Source organism: Leptonychotes weddellii, chromosome 3 (genome assembly GCF_054177405.1).
Source record: "Leptonychotes weddellii isolate Sample4059 chromosome 3, ASM5417740v2, whole genome shotgun sequence".
NCBI classification, from domain to species: domain Eukaryota; kingdom Metazoa; phylum Chordata; class Mammalia; order Carnivora; family Phocidae; genus Leptonychotes; species Leptonychotes weddellii.
In genome coordinates this window covers 97,257,805-97,269,899 of record NC_138371.1, presented here as the reverse complement: position 1 = coordinate 97,269,899, position 12,095 = coordinate 97,257,805, and the positions used below count along the sequence as shown (strand labels likewise).

At 38.2% G+C, this 12,095-nt stretch overlaps 1 protein-coding gene across 2 annotated transcripts in view; it reads right to left on the bottom strand.

Moving 5' to 3' along the window:
* CNTNAP5 (contactin associated protein family member 5) overlaps nucleotides 1-12,095 on the bottom strand; it is a 741,254-nt gene that overhangs the window by 99,029 nt on the left and 630,130 nt on the right. For both annotated transcript variants that reach the window (XM_081814618.1, XM_081814619.1), the window contains exon 17: nucleotides 11,106-11,324. In XM_081814618.1, the coding sequence (XP_081670744.1) occupies nucleotides 11,106-11,324 (219 nt within the window). The remainder of the gene's footprint in view (nucleotides 1-11,105; nucleotides 11,325-12,095) is intronic.

Here is a 12,095-nt window from a genome sequence, read left to right as displayed (position 1 = left end):
AACTAAGAGCTTACTTCTTAAAAAGTCTTTCCAAGCACTGTGCTTCACAGACACTTTCTGATTTAATTCTTTATAAACTGTGGAACCTTGGGGTGCCTGGGTGGCTCAGTGGGTTAAGCTTCTCCCTTCCGCTCAGGTCATGATCCCAGGGTCCTGGGATCCAGCCCTGCATCAGACTCCCTGCTCAGTGGGGAGTCTGCTTCTCCCTCTTCCTCTGCCCCTCCTCCAGCTTGTTCTCTCTCGCTCACTCTCTCTCAAATAAATACTTAAAATCTTAAAAATAAATAAATAAATTGTGGAACCTCAAATAAAACACTAATCCTCCTCAAAAAATTGGGAAAGAGACATTCAGCAGATTGAAAGTATTTCCTATTTGTTTGGTGGAAATGAATGCTGTGAAAAACTTTTCAAGAATAATTCAGCAATATGTATCAATAACCATGAAAATATTATTATCATTGGCCTTATTCTACTTTTTTAAAGAAATTTCCCCAAATGGAGCTGGGGGCATTGATTACACCCAAAAATAATTAATTTTGTTCATACATAGTCATTACAAATACTTCATTATGTGCACAAATAGTATAATTGTCTACCTAGAAAATCCTCCCAAAACAATAATGACAAATTATTACAATTCAAATAAAAGGATATGGGGCATCTGGGTGGCTCAGTCAGTTAAGTGTCTGCCTTTGACTCAGGTCATGATCCCAGGGTTCTGGGATTGAGCCCTGTATCTGGCTCCTTGCTCAGTGGGGAGTCTGTTTCTCCCTCTCCCTCTGCCCCTCTCCCTGTTCATACTCTCTCTGTCTCTGAAATAAATAACATCTTTTAAAAAATAAATTTATTAATTAAATAAAATAAAGATATAAGAATGTGGATAAATATAAGTATTAGCATACAAAATCAATCACAGTCCTATATAACAACAATAACCAACTGGAAAATGGAATAGCTAGGAAAAAATCTTATTTAATAACAAAAGCAGCAAAACACCTAGAGTTAACAACATGTGCATATATGAAGGAAACAATACAATTTTATCTTCACTCCTAAAGAATACCTGAAGAAGTAAAATATGTTTCTGTATGATCCAGTATTGTATAGCTAATTTCTTTAACACGATAAAATCCAATCAATAGCCCCCCAAAATTATTTTCATAGAACATAAAAAGCTAATTCCACAAGAAAGGAAAATGATTGAGAATAGTTTATACAGTGTTAAAAAAAAAAAGGAGTGAGATGTGCACGGGGGCAAAACTTGTCCTATTCAGTATCAAAATATACCTTGTAAGTGTGATGTTGGTGCAGTACTTGGGAAAAACAAAATTATTTAAATAAAACAGAAACCAGAAATTCCTGGGGTTTGTTTTTGTTTCTGTTTTTGCTTTTTAGTAAGCTCTACACCCAGTGTGGGGTTGGAACTCATGACCCTAAGATCAAGAGCTACATGCTCTACCAACTGAGCCAGCCAAACATTCCAAGGATCCAGACATTTCTAAGAAATCCAGAAATAGACTCTTTATATAGAGAGTTTTTTTTTTTTTTTTTTACATTATGATATACATTGGAGCTCTAAGTAACTAGGAAAAAGAAGAACCATGAAATAAATGGAGATGTGAAACTATGATTTTGAAAAACAAATAAAATTACAATCCTACCTCAGAAACTTAAACAAATTCCAGGTGCATTAAAGACATAAGCATAGCAACAAAATAGGCAAAAACTGGAAGTATTAGGTAAAACACTATATAGCAGTTTTAATACGCTATTTGTATTGAAATGCTATGGTTTCCATGATGTATTTGAGGTAAAAAAAAAAAAAGGCAAACAAAAACAAATAAAAAAAATGTGAGAAAGCTGTGGTATAATACATATGAATATATTGTTTATGTAAATCTATCTACAAATAATAACATTGTACAGTATTTCCTAAGGGTACCTAAATGTATGTAAGAACTTCAACAATGCCTGAAAAATCTCATGCGGCGCTAATATTGGTTGCCTCTAATAAGGGTACTTGGAGGTATTAATGACTAATTTTTATTGAGTGTGTATTTACATATTGATTGTAGAATTTAAAATAAATCTTTTCATTTATTATGTATGTTGTGTATAATGCTGTTGGGTCTCCTTTTTCTAAAAGTCATTTTAGAAATAACTTGTTATATCAAGTTTCAAATGAAACTCCTTGTTATAGAATTGTGTATATCTCTAAAAGCCATTTATTAATCCATGTGGTATTTGGATATTAAGGAATACCTTTGACAGCATCAGCATATTTGTGTCTGGTGTGTGGGTCAGGGTGTATAGGAGGTATTTATCTTGCTACTTGGGTTTTCTGCAAAGAGGCTTGTTTTCTTTGTTGTTTTGTTTTCAAAACTACTGGCCCAAAACAAATATTTGCTTTCTTTTTAAAGAATGGTGGCAGGGCACAACATTTTGCCCAGAGTGCTAAATATGCATTCCGTGGAAAACCACATTTGGGAATTATTTACAATTCAAGAGGAGGGGAAAGAAACAAGCAAGGACTTGAATTGTGTTTCTGTTTCTGTTGCTAATGTGGAGCCATAGGGAATAGAGCCCACTGTAGTTGAGGGTGATTGACTGTTGCTTTGCATATCGTTTGGAGATACCCCTGAAAGAATATCAAGATGATGGGGCAGAAAAATTCCCATAATCATAATTATGGGTCTAGAACAGCCAAGAGAGTCATTTTGACACAACGATCATCTCCCATCTTGAAAAGATGAGAGCCAACTCATGCCTCATTGTGCTCCCTTCTACCAAAGTTTTTGAAGATGAAAAATCAGTATCAAAACAGTTTTAAATAAAAGTTACAAAGGCTCCTGTGAAAGAGGAGAGATTATTGCCCTTCTTGCAAGAGCAACCGGATGAGAAATGCCATATGAGCCCAGGTCATTACTAGAATCAGCTGTAGCACCTACATTCTTCACAGCTGCTGCCTGGCCAAGTTATTGTTCTATTAGCATCAATGTCTAGATTTCCCATATACTTGGGCCCCTGACAACTGCGGGCTAGTTTTCTCCAGCTTGGCCCTACTGAGAACAGATAGTGTCCCAGAAGCTAAAGCGCAGACTCATTCAAAGGAGATAAAATAAAAGTTCTGTAATTATAAGCTTTAAGAATTTTCCCTAATATTTCCCCTGGCCCAGAATGATTTTATGGGTGATACCAGCACATCCTAAAATATATTTTTTTAACAAAGGCTTCAATTCACTAAACAGGATGTAGTATTGGCAGGTCAGGGGCAACCAGTTCTCACTGTCCAATCTTTTAACATTCTCACCACACTTTGATGCATTTCTGCAGCAATCACTTTGGAGATCTTTGTTACTCCAAACTTCTTTTGGGGAAGTGATGGCTGCAGTGTGACTGGGGGCACAGCATCAAATGGGAGAAGCAACTCTCTCTTGTCAGGAAACAAAAAACAAAAAACAAAAAACAAAAAAACCCCTGAAACTTGAAATAAAGCAAAAAACATGGATGACATTTACCCAGTAGAGATGCAAATAATTTCTTTCCAGCAAAGCAGATAACTCCAAAGATGGCCTACTGAACAACACTTTGATGAGGGATAGCCCAGAAGCAGCCTCCAGGTTAGACTTGAGAGCCACACCCCTTTAGCCCTGCTCACACCCCTTGGATATGCACCCCCATACCATATCCTAAGGGACCTGGCTTAAAACCTCTCTTCCCCATTCAAAGCCTGTACTTCTTAAATAGCGAATGGATCTTACTCATTCTCATGCTCTTGTTACCTATCCTAGGGCTGATAACGCAAAATATGTTCAGAAAATATTTGTTAAATGAATTGTGTCCAAAAAAATAGTGAGAGAAGAGAAGAAAGACACAGTGGCAAATGGAGGGACAGGATCCGACACCTTTCAGTGTTTTCTCCCCAATCTGGCAAAATGGTGCATAATCTGTTATGAAGAACTTATTGGTCCTTAGGGTTATTTGGACAGGGAAAGAAGAGAGGATAGGGCTGATACTTGAAAGAACAAAAAATAAACTTTGCTTAAAAAATTACTTCTATTAAAACAAAAACTGAAAATTATTCCAATTAGAAAAAACAAAAACAAAAACAAAAACTGGTTTGACTTTTTGCTGCTGCCTTCCTGGCAGCATGGGCTAAGAGAAAGGCAGTCGCTGAAGGTCATGATTACTTAGATGTCTCCACAAATGGGTGTTGGCTGTGGACGGCTTTCAGTTTATTTCATAAAACTTACAGTATCACTGAATCATCAAATGGAGGGACTGGCCTGAGCACCTTCTCTGATCTGACAGGATTTTCCATAAATAAGCCCCTCTTCACCCACCAGAGCACAGGGAAAACAAGAGCAACTGTAAAGGGAATCCAGTGGCAATACCTCAGAGCAAGTTTGTGCATACCATATAACAATTTGAAAATGGGGTTTTGAAAATCCCTTTCCCTTTGAAAGCTAGTTGCTAAGACAACGGCGGCTATAAAGCTCCCTTTTTTAAAGGCCCTACCTCAGCTTTTGAGGCATTCACACATCAGATACACTACCATGTGGGGACAATTTTGCTGATTTGTGCAAAGGAGGGGATAAAACCCAGTGTGCGGCAGGATCCCTCCCCTGGGAGCTATTGCACTAATTGAATGTATCCTTTAAATGTCAAATCTCATAAATTTCCAGGCAAAGCAGTGCCTTATTATCCCCCTGGGGTGGGGGCACAAATAATTTCCCATTTAAAATGATATTTTGTTTGCAACTCTTATTTAATAACCCTTGACAGAGAATTCCAAGTAGGAGAAAAAAAAAATGTTCATTTAATCTTTGCCACTGACTTACGAAGTATTGATTATTAAGCCCAGTGGGCAGATGGAATAACTGAGGCTCAGAAAAGGTAAATGACTTAAAATAAAGTCAGTATTAAAAGAGCCAGCATTTGGAACTCTGCATTCAATCCTTTCAGGAATTGATTATACATTTACTGAATTCAAAATATATCAGAGAACCTGCAGCAGGCACAAGGATGTAAAGATAAATTAGGCACTATGTATGCCCACAAGGAAACCACTAGAGGGGAGAGAGACAATAACCAGATCATTATAACCTGGTGTGATGGGTAGGGTCACAGGTAGAGGGGTGGAGTGGGAATAGAAAAAACCCATGAGAGCTTTGGGCCAAAATGGCCAAACCTTTATACCCTGGATTCAGATGGTCATTGTGGACACCCTAGCAAAGGATGTGACTTTGTCCAGGTGTTTCTCTGCAGCTGAGGCAGTCCCTGAAGTGTAGACACATGAAGACTAACTGCCAACAGCCTTCCCATGGCAGGGCAACAAGTCCTTCTTGAAGAGGGACCTGAGCAGCACATTCCCATATCTGCCATGGGTTCCTAAGCCTCTCTCTACACCATAAATAGATCCTGAGACAACCCTCACCATTTAACCTGGTGTATGAATGATGGAGGAAGCTGGATCGAAATGTGGCACTTCTCTCCTCTTCTACAAAATTGCTTTCCACTACACAAGTGATTTTGAAGCCAAATCCCTTCCTTCTTGCATCAGAAGAAACTTGGTAACAACATGTGAACTGAGTGTAAATCTGCCAGTAACACTTTGCAGAGGATTGCGATTACATTTTCTTCCCCTCCATCGCTCTGCTCAAGGGCTTTCTCACCTCCTTCTCTGAATCCTCAGCCATGTCGACAAAGCCTTGGAGAAATTGAAACAGGCTCACTAAGCTGCGGATAGAGTCCCAGCGTCTGCATGCCTTGCTGGGTCTGCTTTTATCCAACCCGGATTTTCCCTGATTGTTAATGCTCAATGGCATCTTGGCTTTGGAAAAAACATAAACAACTTCTCACCTCCCTTCTGTCCCTTCGATCAGGTCCTTGAACATCCAGGGAGTACTGATTTTCTTTTCCATAATGGTCTGGATTTACTTTCTTTTTTTATGATTATCACCCCAGCTCCACGTAAATGACACTGCCCTAATTTTTTTTTTTTTACTGGGTTATAAATTTTGATGGCTGCCAGTGCCAGAGGAATCAGAATAACTGCTCTAACACTGGGTTTTTGTGTAGTCTAAATCTCAGGGCTTCTTTCCCTGGGTTTGCTGAAGAAAATGATGCCATATGCCATACTGCACCCTCCTTTGAAAAAGGCAGTATGACTCGTGATATGTTTTATCAATGGCAATCAATCAATCAATCAATCAAACTAAACAAGAAAACTTTACATTCTCCTTCAATTACCCATTATCAATCCAATGCAGACCAGCATATGATGAAATGAGCTTTATTTAAAACAGAAAGGGTTGCAGATAAACATTTCAAAAAAGTTTCTGGAGTACTGAGGGGCAGAAAACACTAAAAATGGGCTAATGGAATGGGTTAAATGCCTTCGAGTCTGAATATCTTAAAGAAGAGACAAAATTTTGCAGGAGGGGGTGATTTAATCATTTACTTCTCCTAATATAAAAATAGAACCAATGTTCTTTCAAAACACTTTCAAGTTATAAGAGTGTGATTTGGTGGAGCAGTGGTGTTGGGGAAAGAAAATGCATGGGATAAAAGCAGATAGTTCTGCATCATTGTTTGTTTGTTTTGTTTTGTTTTCTGCTTTTCTTTTTCATCATAGAATTTTTTATTGAGTGGACACTGGGTGCTCATCTAGGTACTTGGCCCATAGCAACGAAGCACAGCATTTCTGGGACTTGCCCTGCTGGCATTATGAGGTCTCTTATCAACTTCTTAAACTCATCACAACAATTTCTTATTTTTAACTATTAATGGGGAATATCAGAAATTGCATATTCAATTTTTTTTACTAAGAAAAATAATTCAAGTATACTTGATGTATGACTTACCTTTGAAAAAATAAACATTTTTGGTTAATTTATATGATGTTGAAAAGACAATGATTCCTTTACTTTTGGTTTCCCCACTGATGTAATGTTAAGTAACATCTTCTATGCACTATGGCTCATATAACAAATGTGCTAAAAGGTAATTTTTCTGTTACTTTTTAATATGAAAAGGATACATACGTCCTCCTGTGCTTTGAGACACATTATATCCTCTCAAATAGAAAACTACTGGCCTGCATGAGGAAAGCCATCCTCCTGAGTTACAAGGATAAATGTAAGTGACTATTCACATATAGATTCTCTGGCAGCTCATGTGTGTGGCTGTATTTTGCCACAGAGCACCTGTTTATGCAGTTCCGGAGCACAAAGTTACTGTGTGTGCACTCTCCCTGACTGGCTTCACCACTGACCGCAAGAAGTTTAGCATGCTTCACCTGCAAATAGGAATAATTTTTCCCTACCAGCATGGAAGCAGGAACATCATCTTTAGGGATCTCTTTGAACTTTATGATTTATCAAGAATCATATTGTTCTCTTTCATAGTGTAGTATTTTCCCCAAGGAGCTGTAAAATGGGAGCAACTTCAGTTTACTTTGACACAAGTAAACAGCTAAGACAAAAACAATGAAAACCAACAAACAAAACACAAGCCCATGAAAGACAAAAAAAGAAGAAGAAGAAAGCAGTAAAAAAATGAGACTCACAGACCCACATCTTTATAAAATGTCTATAATTGCAACAAATTTGGAAAGATGCAATTCAGATTTGGGGAGAATGGGGATAAGAATGATTGTCATTCCTAACATAAACATGGAGGTTGTCGATCTTTGGATCCTGAGAGATCAGTTACCAGACTCTTCTTTTCCATTTTGCAGATAAAGACAACGGGTATACAGGGGCTAGGTGTTTTTCAACCAATGTCCTGTGGCCTGTTTGCTCTTGACATGGGTTACACACCCACATCTCTCCATTTCACTTTCAGCAATGGGTGCTAGTTCTTGGATTCCTCTTGCCTCATCTGCACACTGACTGGCACATTTGTGGGGAACAGAAAACCAGAGGGGTAATACCTCCAAGAGTTTCAATGATGAGACAATTACATGCTTGCAGCATACATTTCAGATTCTATGTGTTATGAAGTTTCTCTTACTCTGTTAAAAAAAAAACAAAAACTGTGACATGTGATCAGTAGTATGGCATGGTTGCAAATGTCCCTAACTATCATGGTGATAAAAGTCTGAAAATAAAAATATTAACTCTGGGAATCCAGCATGCATTGACTCATATATGAACACTTCAACTTGTCACATTTCAATGACAGTGGCAGTGTGCAGAGTTACATCCTGTTCTATAAAATTCAACCTGTTTCTGGTACTCAGGAAGCACTCACGAGCACACATCAACACCAGTGATTACAATGTTGAATGATGCTCTGTTTTGACTGAAAGATCTTTAATGGATACAGGTATCCAGACAGGCATATCCAAATGAATATTTAAATACTGCTACCTTCAGAATAGCATGGAGGACATTAGGAGAAGGAAGGGAAAAATGGGGGGGGGGAATTGGAGGGAGAGATGAACCATGAGAGACTATGGACTCTGAGGAACAAACAGGGTTTTAGAGGGGAGGGGGGAGGAGGGATTGTTAGCCACTTGATGGGTATTAAGGAGGGCACATACTGCATGGAGCACTGGGTCTTATATGAAAACAATGGATCATGGAACACTACATCAAAAACTAATGATGTATTGTACGGTGCACCACATGAAAAACTAATGATGTATTGTATGGTGACTAACATAACATAAAAAAAACAAAGAACTGTAAAAAAAAAGAAAAACAGAATACAGAGTAGGATCCAGAAAAGCACCCCCCCCAAAAAATACTGCTACCTTCAATCTATCCCTGGGAAGAAGTACACACCAATCAGATCTTTTTCTGCCTAGCAAATATAAATATCTAGTTTCTCTGAATTTCTGAATGATAGGGAATATAATTCTTCATTTTGGCTGCTAGAGCTAAGTAAAGGGTTTTTGTTTTTGGTTTTTTTGTTTTGTTTTGTTTTTGGTTTTGGACCACTGAATGGTACAAAATGGAAATACTGGGACTTCAGCATTTTTGGCCACCTGGCATGTTTAAATGGGTGTATTGCTGAACACTAAACAACAGAATTCAAACCAACAGACTAAAATGACCTCCAGCAGCATGTTTTTTTTCTTCTTCAAGTACATTAAGACAAATTCAATAAAGCAGAGTAACATCTGAGATGGAACTTATTGGAGGGAAACATAACAGAAGCAGGTGCTCTCACCGCAGCTGACCTTGGCTCCAGCTCGAGCAGGGTATGTCCTCCAGACCCATCGACATGCTCCTACAACTCCCTGCACTTGTGATCAATTTAACTGAAACGTCTGGAGATAAAAACCTGCCATAAAACACAGCCATGACATTTCCCTTCTGACTTGCACAAAGTTTATCACATATTCAGGCCATATGATAATTTCATAACGACATGAAATTTGCATGAAAGGATAAAAAATATTATTCCATCTTATATACACCTTTCTGCCAGAAAGATTCACAAATACTGCCTGAAGATAAATTAAACTTTGGCATGGAATATAATTTATGAAAATTGCAAACTACTTGAATTGATTTCACCAAAAAAGACATTAAATCTTGACGACTAGCAAACTTCTTCAGAGAAATGAAATGTGATGTTTAAATAGAATTAAAACAGCAATATAAATTTTCAAAAATATTTTAAGAGTAAATCATATCACTCATGTAGGTTATTAATTAAGTAAGTGCCTTATAATCATAAAAATGCTTTAATCACTTATAGTTTCTGCTAGATAGGTAAAACATGACAGATGAAGAAAGAAATATGATTCCTCTTGAGAAGACAAAACATGACATATTCTGTTACTTTATTTCTTCTTTTAGCTGGTATGCTATTAGTGACTGCTTTTGTCAGAGTTAAAAGTTGCACAAAACCCATTTAAAGAAAACTTGTAAGAAACCCCCATTTATTACTTATGGCATTTCATTACTAGTAGTAAACCTCTGTAGTGTGAGAGTTGGCTAAATAAATAAATAAGGAAAGAAAATTGAATCTGGTTGACTGGAAAATTTTGGACCTTACTTATATCACTGTTCTAAACATCTGAACTTCAAGTTTTATATAAGAACAGCTTCTTAGCTTTGATAATATTACAATGGCCCTAATATTTACAACTATAATTTGTACTTTAAGGATTTACAAGCCCTGCTCAACCTACTTTCAAAAAATCCTTTCTAATTTCTAGCTATGAGGCTGACCTTTCCTACCTTAGACTCATGTGGCTAAATTCTCTTCCTCTCTATTGCTGTTTCTGTCTCTCTTTCCTCCACACATACACAGGCACACACAGCTCTTTGAAAGGTAGTGTCATTGAACAATTTATCTTTCAATTCCCATCATCCAACAAGGCTCCTGACTTGTTCTCAGTGCTTAGTGACTATTTATGGAATGAATGAATGGACTCAGTAAGGGACATTTGAAACTTTCTGGTCCACACTATAAGCGGTGGCAGTCAGTTCAGAAGAACAACTTGTCTAGAGGCTGATTCTGAGTCTCAGGAGGAACTTCCCAAAGAAGGGATGTCAGCTCGGGGGCCAGGCCTGCTTTTTTGTGCAAATGTAAGGAAGCTGCCTGAATGATGTGATTTCAGGGAGCATCAGAGAAGCTTGTGGAAAACAGTAGTTTCTTCTCCCACCATATGACTGGTGACACATCCCTTTGAAATTCTGTAATGTATTTTATTATACAGTTATCAATAATTATCAGGAATCAGATATCACTAGGAAGGGTGTGATGCGTGGCTCACTGACTTAGAGGCAACACCTACTAAGGTGTAAATAGCTGATATATTCTTTTTCTACAGGTAGATTTTGACTGTAAGAATGAAAAATAATAGGAGTCTTTGGACATCTGAAGACAATATGTACAAGGAGAAAAGAGACAAAGAGTCTGAGACCACCTCAGAATTTCTAAGAAGTGGCATAATCTCTTAGTGCTATGGCTAATGAAGCTAGAATGAAAGAATTTGTAAAATGAAATCTATAGTTATAAATGCTTTATGACATATTTTAACCAACCCTCAGGTCTGAAACAAAATCATAATTTTCCCTGAGCCTGGTGACACAGAAGTCTTGTAGGGTGTTAGTACAGAGGGGACTCAAAATGTCCCTTACCTACAAACAACTGGCTGTTCAGCTGCAATCGGAAATGGCCTTCCTCCGAAGTCTCCCTGGTCATCCTTGGGAGGCTGTCCACCTGGAGTGAAGTCTCCTTGAGGTTCCTCTCAGCCCGGACGTAATGCCATTGGTTGTCATTCAGAAGAGAAGGAGAGTGAACTATGAGCTCTACAGGGCCATTCCCAACATCAATGGCAAAAGTGATCTCAGATGGAGCTGAAACCAACAAGGGAAATGGATAGGAAGATGAGGGGAGGTGTCAGTCAGTGCACTGAGATCACAGGCGCACCCTGAAGAATGGTATAAATAACTGTGAGTCAATACAAGGTGAGGAGGTCTTCATTTGAAATCTCTGCAATATTAAAATTACCAATTAGTTGTGAAAATTACAAGATACTAAGTCCCAAACTCTTTTTTTGGTCCAGTTGATACTCATTGTGAGAATTCAGGAAACTGGATAGGGGCCAGGGCCATAGACGACAATCTGATAAACATGCATCAGTGCAAGGCTCTGGGGTTTCTGGGTCTATTTTGGCTTCAAGTGTGTCTTCGTGGATATCTGTAGATACTAGATTAGCGAGGCTGCTACACTCCTGCATGGAGAGGGTTCATGCCCTTGAAAGTCCAATCTTCTCCTCTATGTTATTTCATTAATTCATGTGATTATAATCATTCATGCTATTCTTATGACTTTTTTTTCTCTATTTCAAGGAGACTCAGAGAGTTTAAGTGCTTGTCTCAAGGACATATCACTGCAAGTAGTGGTGCCTGGGATCAAACATAAGCCCCCCTTCCCCCTTCTATGACTCTTTCTACCTTTCTATAAAAATCTGCATATCACACATTCCAGGAGTCAGCCAGTCAGTAGTAATAATACCAATGATGATGATGATGACAGTGGTAGTGGTGTGGGCAGTGGTGGTGTTGGTGATGATGATGGTGGTGATGGTGATGATGATGGTGGTGGTGGTGATGATGATGGTGGTG